Source organism: Equus quagga, chromosome 14 (genome assembly GCF_021613505.1).
Source record: "Equus quagga isolate Etosha38 chromosome 14, UCLA_HA_Equagga_1.0, whole genome shotgun sequence".
Lineage (NCBI taxonomy): Eukaryota > Metazoa > Chordata > Mammalia > Perissodactyla > Equidae > Equus > Equus quagga.
The window spans coordinates 87,993,782-88,019,393 of record NC_060280.1 but is presented as its reverse complement, the minus strand read 5'-3'; the positions used below and the strand labels follow the sequence as shown (position 1 = coordinate 88,019,393).

Sequence of the window (25,612 nt, the reverse complement as noted above, 5' to 3'; positions counted from 1 at the left end):
GCCAGCGCGACGCCGGCGGGGGGCGGTGGGGGGGCGTCCCCAGCTGTCCCCGCGCCCGCACAGCTGGGGGCTCCCGGCGCGCCGAGCACCCCGGCCCCGCCCGCCCGGAGGCGCAGACGCCCCGGTCCCCGCTCTGGGGACGCGCAGATGGCGGGGGCGCCACCCGCCCTCCAGCCGCCGCCGCCTCCGGGAAGGCCCCCGGCCACGCCCCCGGCCCCGAGGGGGACAGAGGGGACCCCGCCGCCATCGCGCCCCCCGCCGCCCTCCCCGCGCTCGGGACCCCCCGCGGGGGGCACGGGGGTGGCCCGGGGGCGCCCCGGCCGGAGGGGAGGGGACGGGAGGGGAGGGCGGCCCCAGGGCGGGGCTGCGACACGTGGGGGCGGCCGGGGACGCGCCGCGTACCTGTTGATCTTGTGCGCGAAGGCGCGGCGCTCGGCGGCCGCCATGGAGCCCCGCGCGTCCCGCCGCCACCGCCGCCACCGCAGTCACCGCGCCCCGTCCCCACCGCCGCCGCCTTCGCCTCCGCCGCCTCCTCCCGGCTCGGGCTGCCCGGCTGGGCGGGGCGCGGCCGGAGGCGGGGCCCTTCCGGGTGGCGCGGGCCGCTCCGTGCTGCCCCTGCCGGTCGGCGGGGAAACTGAGGTCCCACGCGAGGCCGGGGAGGAGAGGCGCGGGCCCCGGGCCGCGGGCGCCGCTTCTGCCGGGGGATCCCCGTCGTCACCGCCATCCGGGCACCTCCCGCGTTCCTGAGCTCGGCCCTGACACCCACAGGGAGCGCTCTTGTCTTTCACTGTCCAGATGGGTAAACTGAGGCACGGGTGTCTGCGCGCTCGTCTGGGCCTGAGTGATCCCCGGGTTCCCTGAGGCCTCCAGGGGATGCGCCCCTGTCCCGGAGGAGGGAGGAGGAAGGGTCGGGCTCTGAGGCCCCCGGGGGGTATGACTGAGGACCTGGTCGTGGGACCTGAGGGAGCCAGTCCTGGAGGCTGGACTGGCTGGGCCACCTCCCCTGGCAGGAGGAGGTGGGGACGTCTTGGGTCATGTGTGGTCTCATCTTTGCCCGGTTGTACCTCTCCCAGCCCCCACGCATCCTCTGGATGTGCCAACCTCTTGGTCACCTCCAAGCCCTCACACGGGCAGATGACCCATCCTGATGGCCCTGTCAGCCCTGCTCTGAAAATGTCCCTGGGAGACTCTGAAGCTGCCTGATCCTAGGGCTTGGCTCTACCGTAGGGCCTTTGCACATGCTGTTCCCATTCCCCGGCCCCCTGGAGCAGTGTCAGACCCTGAACCCACAGGACCGACGCCTGGATTGTGGAGCAACCCTCCCACTCTGCCACTTCGTCCCAGGCCAGTGAGGGCACACGGGGCTGCTCCCGGCCTGGCCTGTGCCACGTGCACAGGTGTGGCAGCAGCCTGCTCGCCTGCCTGAGTGGTCCAGCCAGGTGTGACCCCGCCTGTCACTCGAGTCACCCTCACCCCGGCCTCCCAAGCTAAAGTCCCTGTTCACTTCTCGGGCTGTTGGGAGCCAGGCTGGGCAGGAAACTTGGAGACTGACAGCTTTCTCCCCTCCCCTCGCCTCCTTCTGGTCCAGCCCCCATCAAACCGGGTCTCCCGGCTCCTCTGCCCTTGTCCCCTCCCTGTCCTCCCCTCCTGCCCCCTCTCCCTCCATCACTCCCCTCCAGCTGCCTGCCTCCTCAGTGTTCCTCCAAACACAGCTCCACCTCAGGGCCTTTGCACACGCTGTCCCCCTTCCCACACGTGGGTGCCATCCTCTTCCTCTTTTACAGATGAGGAAACTGAGGCCCAGAGAGGCAGAGCGGCTTGCCCCATTCACCCAGCAAAACGGTGTCAGATCTGTCACCTGGGGAACCAGACCCCAGAGTGGTTGTCTCTAAACACCAGCTGGGTCCCCATCCGGGCCAGGCTGTGTGACCCAGCGTAAACTTCTCTACCTCTCTGAGTCTCTGCTCCCTCAGCTGCTCCAGGAGGGCTCAAGGTCAGTCACAGCAGGGGGCGCGGCCCCGGGGAGCACCCAGCTCTGGGCCCTGTGGGATTGGATCCCACCCAGGGGACTCAGAGCCCCGTCTTGGTGGGGACGCCACTTCAAAGATGCCTCCAGGCAAAGGCCCTGCCCGGCCGCCAGACCTGATGGGCGAGGCTGGTCCTCTGCAGTCTGGCCGGGTGGCCTCAGCCGGGTGGGGCCGTGGTGACCCGGCAGCTGCTCAGACAGGCCCGGCCCGGCGGGGACTTTGGCCTCCTCTAGCTGCTGTGGGAGCACAGCCTGCTGGGTGAGAAGCGGGAGGAGGGACTGTGCGGTTCAGGTGGGAGGCGACTGTGCTGGGCAGAGACGGGGCTGAGAAGATTCCAGAAGCCAGTGGGGCTTGGGCGGACGGACTCCCTGTCACGTTGAATGTGCGAGCGCTGAAAGGGAGCTGACGACCTTCTCTCTCCACGCCGCTGCCCAATGCTGTTCCCTGCGCCTGGAATGCTGTTCCACCCCCTCCTTTTGCTGGACCTCCTTCATCCCTTAAACCTCAGCCTGGACATCCCAGCTGCCTGCGTGTCCCCCTGACGGCCCCCGTCACGCCGTGTCCCAGGGGCCGGTGGCCCGTCTCCAGGAGGTCCCCAGCGCCTGGCACATCGTTGGCGCTCTGTCAGTATCCGTTTCCGGCCTCTCTCTGCTCTTTCCGGATCCGCGGCTCAGCGCTTGCTCCAGAAACACACCGTCTGAATCAGCGCAGTGTTATCACGCGCTGTCGTCTCTTTCTGCATGTATGTCGGGGGCGCAGCTGCCCTCAGACCCTCACACAGGCTGTGCCCTCTGCCTGGAACAGCATTCTTTCCCTGAACGAACTTGTATTCAGTCCTCAGATCTCCCGCCTCCTGGAAGCTTCCTAGCTCCTTTCTCCCTGTTCAAACTGGGTCGGGCGCCCCCTCCCCAGCCCCTGGGTCTCCCCACCATGGCCCCGACCCCCTTTCTTATAACCGCCGGCTTCCGTGGTGCCCGTCTCCCCTACTCGGGTGTCAGCTCCACGAGGACAAAGATTTTCTCCGCCTTGTTCACTGCCGCCTGCCCAGCGCTCAGCACAGGGCTGTGCATACAGTGGGTGCTCGATAAGAGAATGAATGAGGCAGAGCGGTCCAGGGGTCCAGGGGCCGGGGGACCCTGACATTTCTCTGTCCCCTGGTACCTACTGTTGCCACCACCCCTGTGCTGGGAGAAGCCAGCTTCCCAAACTGAGGGCGCCAGGGTGGGTAAGGGGGAGACGGCAGATGCCTGCTGTCCCCTGGGGCCCACAGCGGGATGGGGGGACCTGTGGCCCAGGCCACTCGCCCTGCCCCCAGCTCTCCTGCCCACGGGCAGGGTACCTTCTGGCCACAAGGACAGGTGAATGGGGAGGGTACTCAGGTAGGGGGAGAGGAAGGAAGGGACATCCAGTCCACAAGCATCTCCTGAGCACCTCCTGTGTGCAGGCTCCAGCTAACCCCACAGGTCGTCGACCTCCCGGAGGGGAAACCGAGGCTGAGAGAGGAACAGCCGCCAGGCTCCAGTCACACGACCTTCGAGTGGCAGGCCTTGAACCTGGGTCAGTCGTGTTCAAGGAAACCTTCCCCCTGGTGCTTCAGATGCCGCAGCCAGGCTGGGGGGCTGGGGGCCTCTCTGAACCTCAGTTTCCTCATCCGTCAAGCGGGGATGGTGCCCCCTGAGGCCGCGATGGGGCAGCGCGGTGTCAGGAGAGCAGAGAACACAGGGGTCCTGGCAGATTGTTGCTCCTGTGGCTTCCGGAGCCGGGGAAGGAAGCGGGAGCGGCGGGGGGTCCAGGCTGCCTTTGGGAGTTTAAGTCACAAAGACAAAGGCGGGACCCGGAGGGGCCGCAGGGCAGGCCACTGGCTTCCTGTTTTTCTTTGAACAGATGGCTCAGCCCCGGAGGCTTGTCTGTCTGGACGTTGTCCGTCGTCCCTGGAAGTCATTCCTTCTCCCCGTCGGTGACACCTTTGTCAATTTTGCTCGTTTTCCGGGTGCTGTCGCCGCATCCCAAAGTCCAGGGTTTTCACCCGGGTTCCCAGACACCCGAGGTGTTTGCGACTAGAATTCGGGGGGTCCAGGGACTTGGAGGGGACAATGCATCCCCCTCACTCAGTCCTGCGTGTCACGGTCGCAGGCGTTAGCCCTGGCGCGAGGCTCGCCAGGGGGTGTGTTAGGAAAGAGGCACAAATGCCATTACAACAAAACTATGTCAGTGACTTTGTCCCAATCGAGCGGGTCTGTGACGGCTTTCCTGCACCACCTGATGTGGTTTATTTTATGCGCCTACAGACTTCCCACCATAGGGCCCCGGGCACTGTCAGCTTCAAAAGAAAATTTGGGGCTGGCCCCCAGCCGAGTGGTTAAGGTCGCGTGCTCTGCTTTGGAGGCCCAGGGTTTTGCCAGTTGGGATCCTGGGCCCGTACACGGCACTGCTCATCAGGCCACACTGAGGTGACATCCCGCATGCCACAGCTAGAAGGACCTACAACTAGAATATACAACTATGTACCCGGGGCCTTTGGGGAGAAAAAAAAGGAAAATTGGCAACAGATGTTAGGTCAGGGTCCATCTTCCTCACCAAAAAAAAGAAAAGAAGAGAAAAGAAAATTTGCCTATTTTATCAAAATGAGTTTATTTAGGAACAGCCAAAGAATCGCAGCTCAGGAAGTGCACGCCATGGAAAACCACAGGCAAATCCAGAAAGAAAGGAGGGGCAGGGCTTTTATAGAGAGAAGGGGGTGGAGGGAGGGGCCGTTCTAAAGGAAAGCTCATTGGAGGGAAGTAACAGCGCAGGGCGGCAGTGGCTTCTCATTGGCTGGGCTGTTGCTGGGTGGGGAGAGAAGTCTTCCTTCGGTAGTAAAGGAGTTTCACCTCCAGTGGAAGGTGCGAGTCCTCTCTTGCCATTTGGTGTAATGGAGGATGTGTGGTGGGGCGTGACCGCTCCCTGTGCAGGCCTTCCTGTTGCCAGCTTAGTTCAGGTTTCTTTTACTAATTTCCACAGCACAAAAAGGTGCCCCTGCAAATATGAGAAATTTTCCAGCATGCCTTTCCCCTGCTGAAAGCCTGCTGTGGCTCCCTATTGCCCCAGGAGGAAGCCATGCTCCTCCCTGGGCCCTACAGACCCCCTTGTCAGCCCCGTAAGCCAGGTCGCTCTCCTTTCCTGCCTCATTCATTCATTCATTCATTCCATCAGCATTTATTGAGCGCCTGCCGTATGTCAGGCATGGGGGCTTCTGGAAGGAGGTGATATCAGAGCTGAGATGTGAAGTTCAGGTGGGTGATGGCCAGGCTGAGTCAGAGAGGGAGGGCGTTCCAGGCAGAGGGACCAGCAAAGCAAAGATGGCCAGAAGTAGAGGTCTCTTGTGTGGAGGGCAGCGAGGAGAGGGTGAGACTGGCGGGTGCTGGGTTCACCAGGCCAGGTCCTGCAGGGCCTCTGTGGGGGCCCGGGTGTAGCCCTGAAGGCAGTGGGGAGCCATGGAGGGGTGCGGAGTGGGGCAGGGGCACCCTCTGGTTTGTTCCAGGAAAATCCAGTTCTCATGTCCATCACTAGCAGGAGGGTCCTTAGGTAAATGTCAGATGAAGGACAGATTGGCTGGATGGTTCAAAATTACAAACTTGTGGAAATTAAGAAAAGAAGCCTTAACTAAGTTGGGGTCGGGAGCCCTGGAGGGGGAGCTCTCACACCCTATCACACGTCATCGATACTCCAGGGAAGAGAGGATGGGGTTCATCTTCCATAGCAAGTAAAACGACTTTACTACCGAGGGAAGATTTCTCTCCCCACCCGGCAACAGCTCAGCCAATGAGAAACACCACAGCTCAGCCAATGAGAATCACTGCAGCTCAGCCAATGAGAAACACCACAGCTCAGCCAATGAGAAATGCTGCAGCCCAGCCAATGAGAAACACCACAGCCCAGCCAATGAGAAATGCTGCAGCCCAGCCAATGAGAAACACCACAGCCCAGCCAATGAGAAATGCAGCAGCTCAGCCAATGAGAAACACCGCAGCTCAGCCAATGAGAAATGCCACAGCTCAGCCAATGAGAAGCCGTTGCTGCCCTGAGCTGTTACTTTCCTGCAGGGTGGTTTCCTTTAGAACAACCCTCCATCCTCCTCCTTTTCCTCTATAAAAACAACTCCTTCTCTTTGTTTTCTGGATTTGCCTGTGGTTCGCTGTAGCATGCACATCCGAATTGCAATTCTTCTGGCTCTTCCTAAATAAACTCATTTTAAGGGCAAAATGCGGGGCAAATTTGCCTTATAAGTTGACACCAGCATCTCCTTTTATTTTTAGAAACCAGCTCTGCCAAGAAAGGGGGCACACCACACAGTGGTTAGACGCTCAGGGTCAAATCCTGCACCTCGGCTCCCAACGTCAGCCTTAAAAGGCTTTCCATGCCTCTTAAGATGCTTAAACGAAAAACACTGACGATGCCCAGTGCTGACGAGGATGAGGAGAAACTGGAGCTCTCAGAGGCTGCAGGCGGGAACGCGAAATGGTGCAGCTGCTCTGGGAAAGAGTCGGGGGGCTCTTAACACAATAAACGTGCAGCCACCGTCCGCCCCAGCGATCCCACTGCTGTATTTAGAAATGGAAATTTATGTCCATGTAAAAGCCTGCACGGGACGTTCCTGGCAGTTTTATTCATAATCACCAATAGCTGGAAACAATCCAATTGTCCTTCGATGGGCGAATGTGGAACAAACTCAGGTCCATCTTCCATCCGTACAATGGAATATTCTTCAGCGACAAATAAGAACAAACTGTTGATACAATGCTTTATGCTCAGACGCAGTGAAAGAGGCCAGACCCTAAAGGCGACATATTGTATGGCTGCATTTATACGACGTTCTCAGAAAGACAGAGCTCTAGTGTGGGAGAGCAGATCAGCGTTGGCCTGAGGCTGGGGGGGAAGGGCTGGCAACAAAGGGGCAACACCCCAGAGTTTGCGGGTGTTTCTGAGTTTTGGAGCCGACTGGCAGAACAGCAGACAATGATGACCCAGTAATCACGGCCGTCATGGGGGGACCCCTGAGGCAATGTCTAACACAGCTGGAGGGCTTCTCACAAGATGGGGCATCCAAGCTGAGACCTAAAGTCTGTGCTGGAGTCAGGTAGTGAACGGCCTTCCAGGCAGTGGGAATGGCATGAGCAGAAGCCCAGAGGAGGGACATTCAGGAAATTGGGTGGCGTTTATTTGACTGGAGTACAGAGGGGGTTTTTTTTAGGTTCATCCTTTTATTTTATTTTTTTTTTTGCTGAGGAAGATTTGCCCTGAGCTAACATCTATTGCCAATCTTCCTCTTTTTTTGCTTGAGGAAGCTTTGCCCTAAGCTACCATCTGTGCCAATCTTCCTCCACTTTATATGTGGGTCACCACCACAGCATGGCTGATGAGTGGTGTAGGTCCACACCCAGGATCTGAACCTGCGAACCCAGGCCACCACAGCAGAGTGAGCTGAACTTAACCACTGGGCTGCTCGATCGGTGCTGGGTGAAAGCCACAAGCTCGTGATAATGTCATTGGAAGTTTTCTGTAGCCAGGAGAGCAGGCTGTGGGGACAGCTGGGGGGGATGATGGCGCCTGTAATTGACCGTGTATCAGATCAATCAACCATGTTTCAGCCCCCACCCTGGGCCAACCTCTTTCATTGCACAGTTGGCCCCGCTGTCACCTCTGCCCTGCCCCCAACCTCCTGCCCTCACCTCTCACATGCTGCCCCTCCTGCAGCCGCCAGCGGGCGCCTGGGAGCACCTGAGTCAGTACATGTCCCTCCTCTGCTCAGAACCCTCCATGGCTCCCACCTCACTCGGGGTAAAAACCAAAGTCATCCCCGAAGCCCACGAGGGCCTGCCTGCACGATCTGCCTCGTCCCCTCCCTGCCCTCACCTCCTCCCGCTCTCCTCCTCACTCCCTCAGCTACAGCCACACCAGCCTCCTTGTTCCACACGCCATTCAGCCCCAGGGCCTTTGCACTGGCTCTTCCCTCTGCCTGGAATGCTTTTCCCTCAGGTATCCACAGGGCTCCTCCCTCGCCTCCTCTTTCAGGTCTCTACCTCAAGGTCATGTCCCTGGATCTGTCTTCCCCCACCCCCTGGTAGAGCATGGTGCTCCCTTACCTCTGTTTTATTTTTTTTCGTGGCACATCCCTCCACTTGACATTTTATATTTTATTACACATCTGTTTATCGTCTCCCCCGAGCTCCCTCATCACCATGGCAACCACGAGGATGTCAGCTCCAGGCGGGAAGGGATGCTCATCTGACTTGCTCACCTCTGGGTCCCCATTCCTAGAACAGAGACTGCTACAAAGTAGTTGTTCAAACTAAGGCCCAGAGAGGTGAGGTCACCTTTTGAAGGCCACACAGCAGGTAAGTGGCAAAGCTGGGATTTGAACTCAGTCCTGTGGGAGTCTGGCCCTGAGCTCATAACCATCCTGCTTGTCACTCCCCCGAGGCAGAAGGGAGACCTTGCAGTGGGCAGCAAATTGTCCTGGGTCCCACACAGGCACTCCTGGCCACGAGCAGCCCTGTGCCATGAACCTAGCCCGGCTGCCTTCTCTCACTGGCCCATCACTCCCGTTTCCCAGAGGAGGAAGCCAAGACTCAGAGAAGTGGTCACGTGTCCCCTGATGTGACCTTGGGGACAATTGTGGCACAGGATTAAGGACTCAGATTCTGGGATCAGACAGGCCTGGGTTTGATGAGCATGTACAAAAATGGTGGAGAGGGCCAGCCCCATGGCATAGTGGTTAAGTTCACCTGCTCCACTTCGGCAGTCTGGGTTCGCGGGTTCGGTTCCCAGGCATGGGCCTACTCCACTCATCAGCTGTGCTGTGGCAGTGACCACATATAAAATAGAGGAAGACTGACACTGATGTTAGCTCAGGACTAATCTTCCTCAGCAAACACACACACACACACACAAAAACAGGTGGAAAAAGCAAGGAGGGCTCCCTGCGGAGGTGACTCAGAAAGCTGAGGGATGAATAGGAGTGCGGTAGACTCCGACCTTGCCGTTGAGATCCTCGCAGGCTCCATTCCAACATCCGGACACCTTTGTCAGATGGTTTTCTCTGGAGGCTGCACAGAGCCAGGGAGAGGTGCCAAGAATTAACGCCCCCTGGGGGCAGCCCTGAGCCCATGGCTGCTGGGGGTGGTGGGTAAATACCCCAGCTCCCCTGCCCACAGGTGAGATGATGAAGGCATGTCCCACCCTGTCTCCCAGAGGCCCCCAGCAGGACTGAGCCCCCAGCTGCCCGGGAGGGTCACCTGCCCGAGGACCCCCTTTACCAGCTGCCTTCCCTTCCCGGCTTCACCTCCTTCCACGGGCTGAATTGTGTCCCCCCCAAAATTCGTGTGTGGAAGTCATCACCCCCAGGCCCTCAGAATGGGACTGTATTTGGAGACAGAGCACTAAAGAGGTGACTGAGTTAAAGTGGGGGCCAGTTAATACGTAGCCATGTCGGGGTCCAGAAGGCAGTTTGGGTAAAGAAGAGGGTCCCAGGGGACTGGGGTTCACAGGCCAGCGAGAGTGATGAGAGAGGAGAGGGGTCAGGGCCAGACCTCAAAGCGACAGAAGCCACTGGCTTCCCCAAAAGCCCGTGAGGACGACCTTCCGACGTGGGAGGGGTGATCCCACAACAGGAACCTCGTCTGTGGTTTCAGGCCACAAAGTAAGGTCACAGCTTTTTCTTCAAGGCCACAAAGGAAATGGTTCCTGGTTCGGGGCCAGGGTGGGCTGACCTCAGCCTTCGGGATTTCTTCTGGTCTCTTCCCTCCTCAGTCTCCCAGAGTGACTCCCAGAGGAGTCCCGGCCTGCGGGGTCTCCTCTCCCCCAGCTCAGAAGCAAAGACTGCTCTTTTTTTTAAGAAAAAATACAAAATACCTTTATTGAGACACAATTCACGTGCTGTATAATGCCACGTATAAAGTGTGCAGTCCAACGGGTTTTAGCATATTTGCAGATCTGTGCCACCTTTATCACTGTCAGCTGTAAAACATTTTCACTACCTCAAAAAGAAAAAAAACAAACTTGGGGCAGGCCCGGTGGTGTGGTGGTTTGAGTTCGCGTGCTCTGCTTTTGTGGCCCTGGGTTCACAGGTTTGGATTCGGGCATGGATCTACCACCGTTTACCAAGCCATGCTGTGGAGGTGTCCCACATACAAAATAGAGGAAGATGGGCACGGATGTGAGCTCAGTGACAGTCTTCCTTAAGCAAAAAGAGCAGGATTGGCAACAGATGTTAGCCCGGGGCCAATCTTCCTCACCAAAAAAAAAACACACAAATTTTAAAAAGCCACACAAACTCTCAGCGTAATGTTTTCAAGCTTCATCCTCGTTGTAGCCTGTGTCAGAACTTCGTTCCTCCTCGTGGCTGAATAATATTCCATTGTATGGCTATACCACAATTTGTTTACTGGTTCTTCCATCGACGGACATCTGGGTTGTTTCCACCTTTTGGCTGTTGTGAGTAGTGCTGCTCTGAATGTTCGAGAACAAGTATCTGTGTGGACATGTGTTTTCATCTCTCGTGGGTGCCTATCGAGATGGTTCATATGGTAAGTCTGCATTTAACCTTTTGGGGACCTGCCAGGTCATTTTCCATAGCGGCTGCCCCGTTGTGCATTCCCACCAGCGGTCTATGAGGGTATCAGTTTCTCCACATCTTCACGTGGAAAGACTTCTTGAGCCCATTTCTCAGGCGACACTCAGGTAAACTGAGGCCAAGCGACGGAGCAGGATCCCACAGCCGGCGAGGGGCACAGCCAGGGCTGCCACCCAGATTTCCAGACTCCAGACACACAGTTTTCTCATTTCGTTGAAACTTGAATAAAGAGTCAATGGGTCTTCATTGAGCTCCTACTGTGTACCAGGCCCTGAAGACATGCAGCGAACAAAGCAGACAGGAATCCTTGCAATTGTGTGTGTGGGCGGGGCATGGAGGACCCAGATTGTTAAAAATCATAATAATAAGTTATAAAGGTTAATATAAGGTAGAAAACTCTGGAGGACTATGTGGGGTTAAAGGGGACTCCCTTTCAGTTGCTATCAATTTTTACACCATTTAGATGTTTTAACACTAAGCATGGGTTACTTTTTATATGCTCTTTTGAATTGTGATAAAATAGATCTAACACAAAATTTGCCGTTTTAACTATTTTTAAGTGTACGGATCAGTGGCGTTAAGTATATCCACAATGTCGCGCAACCGTCACCCCCATCCATTTCCAAAATTTTTCGTCGCCCCAGGCAGAAATTCCGCGCCCGTTTAGCAAGAACTCCGCGCCCTCCTATTCCCGCCCCAGTGACCTTTACTCTGCCTTCTGTCTCTGTGACCTCGCCTGTTCTAGACAGCTCATACGAGTGGAGTCAGAGCACAGGCTAATTTTGTGATGAAAACTGGCCAGATTTCATTTTGTTTTTCAATAATGAAGCTAGACGTTGGCGCCGGCGGCTCCCTCTGCCCATATGACACACATGAAAGCGTCAGGGGCTGCCTCTCCGGTCCCCGGGGATTAGAAGGGCCAAGGGCAACGGGCCACAGGCTACCGTGAGCTGAGCCCAGGATGGGGAGCTGATGGCGTAGAGGACTTCCGAATGGGACAGCTGTGGGTTCAGAGTCCCCTTTGCCTCATGGAAGGCTGAGCACTTCCCAAGCCAAGGAATAAGGGGATCAGACTGGAGTCCACCCATAATGGAAGAAATTCTTTTGCCAGGTAGTGAGATCCCCGTCACCCGATGTTCTCAGAAAGAAGCCAGGTCTAATATTGTAATTGGCTCTTTACACATGCGGGTCCTTAAAATATCTGAGTTCAGGATGGCAGGGGCTGTGTCTGTCTTGTTTGGCACAGCGGTTGGCGCACCCTGGGCTCTCAGTGGGTGTTGGTTGAGTGAAAAATTGAACTAATTAGTGAATGGGCAAATGCCACCCATCAGAAACAAGCCCTGACTTTGGCCTCGGAAGACCAGCCTTCAGATCTTAGCAGAGTGGTCTGGGGCATGAACCTTCCCCCGGCGCACCTCTGGTTTCTCTTCTGTAAAATGGGTGTAACAACAGTGCCTCCTTTGAAGGACTGGAGGGAAGGTTCCAGCCCATTTGTGAAGCACATGGCGTGGAGCAAGGGCTCCAAGGAATGCATACACCAGCTCTCTCAGATCTTTTAAGAGCCAAGCACAGAAAACAGGCTGATCGCAGCCTGCAAAGGAAATTCCTGTGCCGGGCGGGATTGTTTTCCATGACCCCTCAGGTCCCGGCCAAGTTTCAGGTCAGAGCTGTTTTGTGTTTCCGCAAATTCTCTCTCGCTTGCGTCGTCCAAGATGAGGTCGTGGTTTCCAATTTCCCCGCCAGGCTCAGCAAGGAGCATCGTTGCAGAGGCCACGGCTGAAGATGGCCATTCAGGGTGGGCGTCTATCCTCCGATTCCCCTGGGTGCCCTTTTACAAAAATCATAACATCCCTCCATTTTCTTGCTTTCTTGCTTGCTTGCTTGCTTTCTTGCTTCCTTTCTTCCTTTCTTCCTTCCTTTCGTCCTTTCTTTCTTTCTTTTTTTTGGTGAGGAAGATTGGCCCTGAGCTAACATCTTTTACCAATCTTCCTCTTTCCCCTTGTGGAAGATTGTCGCTGAGCTACCATCTGTGCCAGTCTTCCTCTTTTATGTGGGATGCACCACAGCATGGCTTGATGATCAGTGTGTAGGTCCACACCCAGGATCCAAAACGGCAAACCCTGGGCTGCTGAAGCGGAGCACGTGAACTTAACCCCTCAGCCACGGGGCTGATCCCAAAAGTTTCTTTTATTGATTCCCACAAACACCCCACACTGCCTTCCCAGCAAGTGATAAAAATCACAGCTATAGTACTATATTATTTATATAAAATTGCGAAACGTGCTGACAATGTTGTCCGCTTTGTCACAATTCATTTTATCAGGCATATGCGTCTTACAGAGTTTTCTGTATTTATGCTATATTTCCTCACTAAGAAAAGATTTAAAAAGTAACTTAAATGTCAAAACAGTGCCGATGAGTTTGGAGCAAAAAATAGAAGCCATCCCTAAGTTTTCAAAAAAAAATTAGTAGAGGTGTGGGCTCCACGGCCGAGTGGTTAAGTTCGCGCGCTCCGCTTTGCTGGCCCAGGGTTTCGCCGGTTCAGATCCTGGGTGTGGACATGGCACTGCTCATCAGGCCATGCTGAGGTGGCGTCCCACATACCACAACTAGAAGGATCCACAACTGAAAATACACAACTTTGTACCTGGGGGCTTTGGGAGAAAAAGGAAAAATAAAATAAAAAAAAATTAATAGAGCTTATTTTTTAAAGTTTTAGGCTTACAGAGAAACTGAGTGGAGAGTATAGAGTCTTCCCACATATCCCCCCCACCCCCCGCACAGTTTGCCCTATTTTTAATATCTTGCGTTGATGTGACAAATTTGGTACAACTGATGAACCAATACTGAGACGTTATCATTAACTGAAGTTCTTACTTACATTAGGGCTCACTTTTGGTGATCTAAAATTCTACAGGTTTTGACAAATGCATAAAGTCCTGTATCCGGCATCACGGAATCATACGGAACAGTTTCGCTGCCCTAAAAATCCTCTGTGCTCCACCTGCTCCTCCTTCCCCGCTGCCCTGAATCCCTGGTAAACACTGATCTTTTTTCTCGTCTCTATAGATTTTATAGTTTTGCCTTTTCCAGAATGTCACATGGTTGGAGTCATACAGTACACAGCCTCTTCAGACTGGCTTCTTTCACTTTGTAATATGCATTTAAGGTTCCTCGGTGTCACACAACAGGTTCTGTTCCCCAGAAATAACATTAGAATTAACACAGTCTCTTTTTTTAACCACCAGTGGTAACCACGCCCCTGTTGATGGACGTCATAGAAACTGATGAAAGAAACCTTAACTAACTGGAGCCGGGAAGGCCTGTAGGGGGAGCTCTCACGCCCTGTGACACATCGTCAACTACACCAAACAGGAGACCGAGCTTGCATCATCCACGGGGAGTAAAACCACTCTACCAGGGGAGGAAGATTTCTCTCCCCACCCGGAAACAGCCCAGCCAATGAGAAATGCCACAGCTCAGCCAATGAGAAACACCACAGCCCAGCCAATGAGAAACACCACAGCTCAGCCAATGAGAAACACCACAGCTCAGCCAATGAGAAGCCATTTCCACCCTGAGCTGTTACTTCCCTCCAATGAGCTTTCATTTAGAACGGCCCCTCCCACTCCCCCTTTTTTCTATAAAAGCAGCTCCCCTGCTTTGTTTTCTGGGTTTGCCTATGGTTCCCAATAGCGTGTGTGTCCCGCAATCCAATTCTTTTGGGTATTCCCGGATAAACTCATTTTGAGATAAAATAACACGCAAATTTGCTTTTTAAGTCGACAACATTTAGTTTGCTTTCCCGTTTCCACGTTTGTAAGTGACGGTGCAGTGAACAGCTCTAGAGCCACAGTTTGCGGTTTCCTTAGGAGAGATGGAGATTGAAAGGTGAAGTGCTGGCGGGCACTGACTTCCACACCTGGTGCCAAACTGCCTTCCTCTCAGTTGTACCAACTTACATCCTGCTCAACCTCACATTTTAATTCCCCAGGGACAGGTTTCCAGGGACTTCCAGAAGAAGACAAGATCAACCCATCCACCTGCCGTGAGAGGGGAGTGTCTGGGGGAAGGCCTGAAAGCTCCAGGAGGTGCCATTTCTCTTGTTTTCTACAGGAGTAGCGCCCCCTACAGTTGTTCAAGGGGGCAGCCCCAGAGTCAACACCCCTAGCTGCTGAGTCAGTCCAGCAAAGTTTGGCAGTTCAAGTTCACAACTACGTCTTCGTCTTTTTTGGGAAGAAACGCTATGGTTTCAACAGCTATGCTGATTTTAATGGCTTTGCCTTCTTCGTGGAAGGTACGAATCTATCTCTTGGCCTGCTACAGGCTGCAGACAGGGCCCTGCAAAATTTCAGAGACTGTTGACAAAAAGAAGTGGGGCCAGCATGTCCATCCCTGCCTAACTTTCTGTTCGGCTGGTGAATGACCCTCGGTTTTGAATCTCAGCACCCTGGCCTGCCTGCGGGTCTGTCTTCTGATGACTGGCTTGCTAGAAGCAGGAACACAGTGACAAGCAGATGGAACCTGGAAAAGCACAAAGGGACAGAGGACAGGCAGGAGCCCAGTGTGTTTGAGAAGCGGCAAGGAGGATGGTGTGGCAGGAACAGAGTGATGGAGGGAGAGGATGGGAGGAGGGGAAGGCAGGGAAGTGACGGGCAGATTGTGCAAGGCCTTGTGGGTCTCAGGGACAACTTTCGTTTTTGTGCTGAGGAAGGTGGGAGCCATGGAGGATTCTAAACAGAGGATGGACCTAAATGATGCAGGGGCTGACAGGCGCCCTCTGGTGGCTGTGAGAGAAACAGTCTGTAGGGGCTGGGGGCAGGAGCCAGGAGAACAGGGAGGAGGTGACTGTGTTGGTCCAGGTGGGCGATGACAGGGGCTGGCCCCAGAAGGTGGTGCAAAGCGGTTGGGTTTTGAATGATCTTAATGGTGACTGGATCCCACCCTCCATCTCCTCTCCAGCGAAGGCAATTCTAGTCACCCGGACTATCTAATTGTGGGCCTTTCGGACTCTCCCCTTCTACTAGCTGCAGCCCGGCCCTCCTTCTCTGCGGGGACACCCATCGGACGTCCCAGTCCGGAGGTCGTCTTGTCTGTGGGGCCGCAACTCAAAGGCCTACGTGGCGGGCAAGTTCAAGGGAGGTGGGGGCATACCTGTGAACTGGAAAGTGACCCCACAACCCCTCCAGGAAGCGGACAGCAGTCACTCGGCTCAGCCACATGTGGTCACTGGGAAGGAGAGCAGTGCAAGGATGGCCGCATCTCTGGATTTTCCAAGTGAAACCCCAAATCCAGATGTTCCTTTGAAAATGTTTTAATTTTTTCAAAGCCAAAGCGACTAGCCAGATCTGAACGGCATCTTGGTCTTAAGAAAGGACCCCCTCAGGCTGGCCTGGTGGCTCAGCGGTTAAGTGCGCACATTCTGCTTTGGCGGCCTGGGGTTTACCGGTTGGGTGCCGGGTGCAGACATGGCACCGCTCGGCAAGCCATGCTGTGGTAGGCGTCCCACATATAAAGTAGAGGAAGATGGGCACAGATGTTAGCTCAGGGCCAGTCTTCCTCAGCAAAAAGAGGAGGATTGGCAGCAAATGTTAGCTCAGGGCTAATCTTCCTCAAAAAAAAAAAAAAACAAAAAAAACAAAAAGAAAGAAAGAAAGGACCCCTCCCAGAACGCGGACCTTTCTCCCTGTCCTCGTGGTTGTCCCGCAACAGGCAGCTCCACTCTCTGCCCCGCCCCCAGCCCCTCCCGCGTGTGTTAATTTCCCAGGGCTGCTAGTAAATGACCGCGAGCTGCGGGCTTAAAACAAAACAAATTTATTCTCTCACGTTCTGGAGGCCGGAAGTCTGAAATCAAGGTGGCAGCGGGGCCACACTCCCTCCGAAAGCTCGAGGGGAGGACGCTTCCTCCAGCTTCTGGCGGCTTCTGGCGTTCCTCGGCTTGTGGCCGCATCACCCCAATCTCTGCGTCCGCCTCCACATGGGCGTCTGTTCTCTTTCTGTGTCCTAATCTCCCTGTCCTTTCTCTTACAAGGACACCCAGGCAGCGGCTTTAGGGCCCAACCTCAATCCAGATGATTTCCTCTCAAGCTCCTTAACTAACCGCGTCTGCCATGATTCCGTTTCCAAAGGAGGCCACGATCTGAGGCTCCCCGTGGACGTGAATTTGGGGGGGGGGCATATTCCTCCCACTATGCGGCCCCACGTGATCGGTGCTGGAGGTGACATTCCACAGGAGCTGCAAGGATGGCACTGGTGCTGAGCCCACTCAGCTCCCTCTGTTCCCACCAGGAGGCCTCTGTTCCTGCTACTCATAAAATTTACCATCTTCAAGTGTCCGGTTCAGTGGCATGAAGCACATTCATATTGCTGTGCCGCCATCCCCACCATCCGTCTCCAGAACGTTCTCATCTTCCCCAACTGAAGCTCTGTCCCCATTAAATGCTAACTCCCCCAGCCCGTGGCCCCCACCATCCTCCTTCCTGTCTCTGTGGATGTGACTCCTCTAGGGAACTCCTATGAGTGAAATCGGACAGTATTTGTCTTTTTGTGACTGGCTGTTATGGGCTGAATTGTGTCCGCAAACTTATATGTTGAAGTCCTCACCCCCAGGACCTCAGAATGTGACTGTATTTGGAGATACACTTTTTATTTCTTTTTTTTGGTGAAGAAGATTGGACTGAGCTAACATCTGTTCCAATCTTCCTCTGTTTTATTGGGATAGCACCACAGCATGGCTTGATGGGCGGTGCTAGGTCTGCGCCTGGGATTCAAACCTGTGAACCCCAGGCCGCTGAAGCAGAGCAGGTGAACTTAACTGCTATGCCACTGGGCCGGCCACTGGAGACAGACTTTTAAAGAGATAATTAAGTTAAATAAGGTCATTAGGGTGGGCTCTAATCCAATAGGACTAGTGTCCATATAACAAGAGGGGGTTAGGACACAGACATGCACAGAGGGATGACCAAGTGAGGACACAGGGAGAAGATGGCCACCCACAAGCCAAGGAGAGAGGCCTCAGGATAAACCAGCCCTGCCCACATCTCGATCTCAGAATTTTAGCTTCCAGAACAGTGAGAGATAAATTCTGTTGCTGAAGCCACCCGGTTGGGGTACTTTGTTACACAGCCCTTGCTGACGAGTACACTTGCTGATTTCACTCGGCATGATATTTTCAAAGTTCACCCATGCTGTAGCCTGTGTCAGAATTTCCTGTCCTTTCCAGAGAAAGCTTCTTCTTGACTCTTGGTCTATACGTGTTTGAATAAACCCATCACAGAAATTGCTAGAAGGGGGAATGCTCCCCACGCGCTTTAAATAGCCCGTTTGCTGCAGTTACAGATCCTCCCTGAGACACGGAAGGTGTGAAATCCCTGGAAGTTATTTATGAGCTTTTCAGTGTGTTTGAGACACTTGAGGAATTCGGGACGGAGAAAGCCTTGGTCACCCCGGGACCAGGTGCCACATCAAGAGAGGACATCGCAACCCAAGACTCGTGTGCTGACAAAAACAGGAGTCCCCTCGAGGAGTGTCACCTGCACCCAGTGGTCTGGCGGGTGCTTCTGCCTGAGCCCTCGCCAGGACCCCCCTGGGCTCCCAGCCCTACGGGGTTGAGACGCTCTGCTCTGTCTGGCTCATTGCTGTCTGGCAGTACTTTGTGGCTGAGTACTTTGAATAGCCATCTAGTATCTCTTGGTACTCCTTAATTTATGCCTCTCCTTTCCAGAAGCTAAGACCCTGCATGGCCGAAGAGGTAGAAATTTCAGATTTTTATGTGGCAAGCAAGAAGGCCTGAAGAGAACAGTCAGTGTCCCTACAAGACAGGGGCCTCCCTGTCGCCCCTTAACCCACAAACCCTCAGCACTCAGAGCACAAAGCCTCAAAAATAGATCAGAATGTGAAAAAGATAAAACAAATGGGACTTTACAAACCACCCAGCCAAACAAAAAAAATCCCTAACAGAGGAAATGCTGCCTGCTTCCTTTTCAGTTGGCAGCAATGATTGTCACTATGATCCTCTACTGTCTCGCCAAAGATTTCAGCCCATGCTGCCACAACCTGGCGACACCTGTGTGCCCATCCCCATCGAGGGCTGAAGCCAGTGGCCTGGGAACGCCAGAGCGAGTGAGTGACGTCAAAGAAGTCGACCAGCCTCAGCATGGACAGTCGCCTTTCTTTCCTGCACTCCAGACCTTCCTGGTAGATGGTGGATTAGGATTTGTCACTGCCTTCCCCAAAGATTGTTACCAAAATACCTTAAACCACAAAGTGCCCGCTTGTCAGGGGTGGATCCAGGTTTTCTGGGGCCTAAACACACAAATATATCAAGGCTGCAAATTTTCCATGAACAGTCGGCCAGATGAACCTGTCTCCTGAGCCTCTGGTGTCCCAGTTGATGACAAATACAGGAATTTAAGAAGGGCAGCTCATAGACCAACATGGACTATTGACATAAATTCCGTGTCTATGTGTGTGTGTTTAAGACACTCGATTTTCTTGGAAATCCTGCTTTTTAAAAACATCTAAAATGTAAAGAAGGAGATTGAGAATGTGGAGAAATACACTGGGCCTCTCTCAACACACCGTGACCCCCGTTATTAAGGAAACACTGGGAGTGGCGCTTCCCTCGTTCCTGCAGTGGTATGTCAGCGTCCTCCTCACGGCTCTGCGGCGCCACTTTAAGAGCAGTTTTTCGCTGTTTTCTCGAACCTTTGAACTGTGTCTGACAAATTGCACTGATTTTCTGCACGCTTTTTGGCCAGAGGTCTTGCATTTGTAATTCGCCAGATGCGTGCACAATCCTGTCTCTTCGCATCAAAGAGTGTGTTGGGGGGACTTGCGGGGTGGGGGCCTGTCCCTCCATCTCGGCGGCTCTCGGGGACAGAGGCACAGTTGGGGTGTGTGGCCGGGAGACGCCGGAGTCGGGGCGCACGTAGGTCCGCGCTTCCGCGGACGACCGCCAGGGGGCGTGCGAGGCCAGGACCTGGGCCGCGGCCTTGTCGTGAAGCCGGGCGGGGCTGCGGGGCTGGAGGGGCGGGGAGGGGGCGGGGCCGCAGCGGGGGCGGGGGCGGCGAGGGTGAGGCTGCCGTGGGGGCGGGGCTGGAGGGGCGGGGCTGCGGAGGGGTGGGGCTGGGGCTGGAGGGGCGGGGCTGCAAGGGGCGGGGCCTCGGTGGGGGCGGGGCTGGAGGGGTGGGGCTGGCGAGGGTGAGGCTGCCGCGGGGCCTCTCCCGTCGCGCGGACAGAGCCCTCGGTCCCCCGGTTACTATTCCGGCTGCTCCACTTCTGGCCACCGCGCCCCAAGTCCACACCACTCTCTGCGTCCCACCCTCCCCGCACTTTGCTGTCCCTCATCTTCCCGCCGTCCTTTGTGCCCATTTTCCCGCCCTCTTTTGCATCTGTGCTTCTATCCCCACCCCTCCTTGGTGTCCCCCTTTTCTCCACCCTCTTTTGCACCCTGCATTTTCCCATGCTCCCTTGCACCCCCATTTTCTCGCCCTCCTTTGCGCCCCGTTTTCATGCCTTCAGGCCCCGGCTCTGAGGCTCCTTATTTCAAATGACCTTTTAGAGAAAGTCGTGCAAGGACACACTCCGAGCTGTGAACGTGGCCTTTGGTCCAGGGAGGAGACCGTCACTCCTCCGTGAATATCTTGCTTGATTCGACATGTTCCAAGAAGCAGACAATTGGACAAACATTTAAATGAATTCAAGTGTAAAGTACAGTATTTCTTTCTTTGAGCTGGGCCCTGGGGGTCACGAGATTCTGAAAGCCCTGAACCCTCTGGGACCTGGACACAGTCACACTCCGCCGTAGGGCTGATCGGAGGACCTGGACGGGGTGGGGGGCGGGGAGACCATGCGGGCTAGGGGCTTCAGGAGCCAGACCTGGGGGCTCTCGGTGCCCACGTACACATTTTCCACTGAGATGCCCTCTGTGTCTCTGTCCCCATCAAGGAAGGCCCAGTGATCAACGCCACATGGGCTCAAGGACGATTGCTTCACTAGCTTTGCCTGGCAGGCCTCAGAGAGAGAAAGGATGGGTTCCTGGGGTTGGAGTGGGAGGTCCCAGGCTGCCATCTTCATGTCACTCTTGGAGCTTCAAAGCCCAGCCTTGACCCTGCTTCCTGTGTGGGCCCAGGCAGTTACCTTGGCCTCTCTGAGCCCTGTGAGACAGATGAGCCAAGTGGGCTAATGTGTAGGCAGGGGCTTGGGGATCAAATGGTTTGTAGCTAGATTCCTGCTTCATAGAGCTTCTTGATTCATTCATTCATTCATGCTTGAGCACCCACTGTGTACCAGGCTTTGGGAACACAGCCATGAATAGGACAGCCCAGGCCCCTGCCTCCTTGGAGCCCCCAGGCTAGTGGGCGGGGGGCGGGGCGCGGGATCAACCACATGAGTGGTCAGTGCTGAGCACTGTGCCCACAGGGCCTGGGGGGCATCTGGAGGGTCCCCACGCAGCCTTTTCTCCACCCCTGGTGGGTCCTATTTGCGGGTGAGAATCCAGTAGAGGGCAGTTTGGGGCACCTGCTTCCTGGACACCGTGAGCCTTGCTCCCACATCCGATTGTGATGTGATAAAGGCTGATGACTGAGGAGGGGCAGCCACGGGGTCCCCTCCCTGGCAGACGATCAGGCAGTCAGGAGAGGGAGGGACAGAGCAAGTCAGCTTTGGTGGCCCCCACCCCAGACCTGTACCACCTTGGGAAGCAGCAGCCCAGAGGCTTAAGAAGATGCTGACTTAAACGTTCAGGGCACCCCTGTCTGGCCAACATGGCTGAAACACACCCTCCGTATTCTTCCTTCAAGAAGCTATCATCTTTCTTCAATGGCATCACCGCTGTAAGTATGTCACAACCCAGGCCCTGGGGCTTTGCAGCCCTTCCTCCATGGCTGGCTCCCTCGAAGACAGAAATAAGTTGATCCAAATTCATTGGCATCCGGATCTGTGGTCCCCAGGGAAGAGGGATGTAGGGCAGACAGACGAGGAGCAGGACGCGGGAACAGGCGTAACCTCCATCGACCCAGAGCTGCTGAAACGGAGCCAGAGGAGTGTGATCTGGGGGACCCCGGGGTGGGGGGGGGGGAGGAGCTCAGCTCCCAGTCAAATCCTGCAGAAAACTAAATTGTTTGGGGGAAAGACAGGAGGGAGTGGTTGTTTTCTTGGTCCTTTAAATTTTTCAAAACGTTTTTCTCTTACTATACAAGTAACCCAGAATGTGCATTGTTCAAGAAGGAAGTCTCCTTATAGCAGAACAGTATAAGGAAAGGCCGGCACGAAGCAGAAGGATACCAAATATTGCTCCTCCTCCTCATCTTATTACCTATATTGTAACATTTTGATGGGAATTAAATGAGACAGGGCGTTTAAACGGCTTATACCTGTCATGGGCACATTGCTCAATAAATAGCATCATGATTATATCCTTCCAGACATTTATATATATATATATATATATATATTGCTGAGGAAGATTCGCCCTGAGATAACATCTATTGCCAATCTTCCTCTATTTTGTTTGTGGGTCACCGCCACAGCATGGCCACTGACGGTCGAGTGGTGTAGGTCTGCACCCGGGAACCGAACCTGGGCCGCTGAAGCAGAGCATACCAAACTTAACCACTATGCCACTGGGCCAACCCCAATCTACTTTTTCAAAAACTTATTAAGGCATTAAAAACATCTTTCCAGGGGCTGGCCCCATGGCCGAGTGGTTAGGATTGCGCCCTCAGCTTCGGCGGCCCAGGGTTTTGCTGGTTCGAGCCCTGGATGCAGACATGGCACTGCTCATTGGGCCATGCTGAGGCGGTGTCCCACATGTCACAACTAGAAGGACCCACAGCTAAAAATACACAACTATGTACTTGGGGGCTTTGGGAGAAAAGGAAAAATAAAATCTTAAAAAAAATTCTTTCCAAATCAATAAACATTCTCTTGCAATAGGGATCAGCAACCTACAGCCTTGGAAATATAGATAAAGCTTCTGGGTAAATAAAATAAATTTGTTTAGGAATTGTGACTGGCTGCTTTTGAGCTACACCAGAAGAGCTGAGTCATTTCAACAGAGACCTGTGGCTTGCAAAGCTCACAATATCTGGGGCTTTTCAGAAAAAAAAATTGCCAACCCTTGTCCTATAGCATCATTTAAAACAACTGTCTAGGATCCCGTTGCATGGCTGTGCCACGGTTTACCTACTGACTCTGTATTATTGGTTGCTCAGGTTATTTCTTACGTTTTGTCCTTAACAAACATTCCTGGGCATCCTGGTACTGAGGCACATAGGTGACTATTTTCTTTAGTCTGAATATCTAGAAATGGAATTTCTAGGTAAAGGTTTTTACCATAAAATCTTTAATGTTTTAAACATGAATTGCAAGCTGTCCTTCCCCACTCCCCCCACAAAAGTTTGTTTCTAGCTGCAATGTATGAGAATGTTTCTCCGCATCCTCACTCACTCTGGGTATTATCATTTTTTTAATGTTTTTGCTGATTTTATTGGCCTTTGCTCCTCCTCCCCCGACCCCCAGGAGAGTTCTGCTCGTGTGTAACTAACAGACACTTTTCCCTGTCTGATTTCTGTGCTGAAGGTGTCTGGTGTGGTCCTCATTGGCCTGGGCTTCTATGTCAAGTTCAGAGGAGCTGCCCTAACGAGGGTCCTCGGGCTGTCCCATGCACACCTGCATCACGTTGGCTACCTGTGTCTGGTGTTGGGCTGCATCACGGTCCTGCTCAGCTTCACTGGGTGGTATGGGGTTACCAAAGAGAACAGAGGCACGCTCCTGTTTGTAAGTTGGATCTGCACACGGACCCCAAACTCCCTCATCACATACAAAGCCCTCACTGCAGAGGCTGCAGCCCTCGGCCACCGGCATCCACTATTTTATAGTGTTTATGGCATCTCACTTGATGGCATCAGATGTGTCCCTCTTTCCCTTTAGGACGTGTCTCATTCAAAACCCCTCCCCTGCCCAGCGTCATCCATTATGCTCTCCTAGTTTTTCTTCCCATAATTTTAAGTTCTGCTTCCTCACTGTTAGCTTTGTAGCCCTCCAGAGTTTGATTGTGTGTGTGGTGTGAGGTAGGGGTCTGGTTCTATTTTATTTTTTTCCCAGCTAGGTGACCTACCATCCTCATTACTGAGTGGCCCATCCAGTCCTCCACTGCTCTCTGTTCCATGTGTATGTCCCCCACAAACACAACACTTGCAGTTGCCCTGTGTGCACGAGTACATGTTCAAGTACACGGGGTGTGAAAGTTTCCAGCATGACCGTGCAGACAGCACGGCACAGATATTATACGTCTTACTCATTCTCACATGCGGCTTTGGCTACACAGGTCCCCCAAATCCAGCTGCTTGTTCCCCATTCCCATTTCCCTTAGAATCCTGTTGAAGGGGATTGTCCCACATCTGTCACCAGCATCTTCTCTACTCGTCTCCCAGAGCACAAATGACCTTCATTGTTAGAAGCAGCCCACACACACACCTGAAGCTCCATCATCTCTTGTTTTCTTTCTTAATTAATCCGTTCAGCAAATATTTATCAGACAGGTCCCGTGCCTGCAATATGTCATTTTATCTTCAATATGATGTGGACACTATTTTACCCACAGTCAAAGTTGGAGGAATCCAGGCGTCCTCTCTCTCACACCCCACGTCCAACCCATCGCCAAGTCTGATCGGCTTTACCCTCAGCATCTGTCCCTTCAGAGCCCCCAAGACCTCATTCAAAACCAAAGTCCTTTTGATGGCAGTGGGAGCCACAGAGTGTTCTGGGCAGAAGAAGGGCCCTGACTCAGGTGCTTACAGGCGCCCTCTGGTGGCTGTGGGGGGGACAGCATGTGGAGGGACATGGGCAGAGGGACTGTGTTGGTCCAGGTGGGACAGAGTGATGGCTGGACACGGTGGGGCCATGGAGCGGGTGAGAAGTGGGCAGATTTGGGACAGATTCTGAAGATGGAGCCGACAGGGCTTGCTGATGCCTGGATATCTGTCCTCGGGCCGGCTCAGTCACCCAGAGGCAGAGAGATAGGAATGTTATTAATCTTCACAGTCTGGTACATGAGCCACTCGTCTGGGGTCCCACAACTGCTAAGCCCCAAAGGCACGTTTGCCCTTGTGGGCTGTGGGGACAGCCCCAGGTGTGCATCCACTGTGCTCTCCTGCCTCTCGGTGTCAAAGCAAGACAAGCACAGCCATTGGCCAATCCAGCCACTCAAAGCCTGAACTATCAAGCAGATTTTAGTAATAATAACAACAACAATAATGATAATAGGCATAGACGCAAACAGATGCAAGGGGAGCCGGGAGTTGAGCTGACTTTGCTTCCAGAAGCTCCATAGAGCCCACTGAGATCCCTTAAGCTGGTCCCACTCCCACGTTGTACGGGTGGGGAAACCGAGGCCCAGGTTGGGTGGCGGTTTCTTCTTCATGGATGACTTCAAGACGTCCCCTCTGCTTGCCGTATGCCCCATTATCTTCCACCATGCATGTGAATGTCAGCGGAAACAGAAGCCAGCCAATGTTGGCATTTTCCCCTGGCACCCACCGACCTGTGGCCCCGCATCTCCCCTTTAGCCCCATCCCCTCTCCCCCCATTTGCGGGTCTGAGGTTTCCTGGCCTGCTTCTCCTCCCCACCGTCCCTCCTGTTCTCCACCGGCCCCTGCTGTCTGCACATTCAGCCTTTACTTCACCGGGAGGTCCCCACTGATCCCCACTGAGGCCTCCTGGACGCCCAGAAAGTGCTGGGCGAGAAATGGGCGCCCAGCGAGCGGCTCCTAAGAATACCGCACTGCCAGTATCCTGTACCACCTGCTGGAAGGCGAGGCAGGAAAGAAATACCTGCAGCCCCAGGCGTGAGTCCTTTCAGACTGCAGAGGCCACATGGCCTGGGAGCGGGGGAAGCGGGGCGGGGGGGGGGGGGGGGGGGGAGGGGAGGGGTAGCCCCCCCTCCCGGAAGCGGCTGAGCAGCACCCCCACC

At 54.4% G+C, this 25,612-nt stretch overlaps 2 protein-coding genes across 7 annotated transcripts in view; one reads left to right on the top strand and one right to left on the bottom strand.

Moving 5' to 3' along the window:
- The window catches only part of DOCK6 (dedicator of cytokinesis 6), a 39,195-nt gene extending 38,692 nt beyond the window's left edge, over nucleotides 1-503 (bottom strand). For all 6 annotated transcript variants that reach the window (XM_046685640.1, XM_046685641.1, XM_046685642.1 and 3 more), the window contains exon 1: nucleotides 403-503. In XM_046685640.1, the coding sequence (XP_046541596.1) occupies nucleotides 403-446 (44 nt within the window). In that variant the 5' untranslated portion in view covers nucleotides 447-503. The remainder of the gene's footprint in view (nucleotides 1-402) is intronic.
- A 20,901-nt stretch (nucleotides 504-21,404) lies between these two features.
- TSPAN16 (tetraspanin 16) overlaps nucleotides 21,405-25,612 on the top strand; it is a 15,580-nt gene continuing 11,372 nt past the window's right edge. Inside the window, exons 1-2 of the mRNA XM_046684900.1 lie at nucleotides 21,405-21,473; nucleotides 23,221-23,418. Of these exons, the coding sequence (XP_046540856.1) occupies nucleotides 21,405-21,473; nucleotides 23,221-23,418 (267 nt within the window). The remainder of the gene's footprint in view (nucleotides 21,474-23,220; nucleotides 23,419-25,612) is intronic.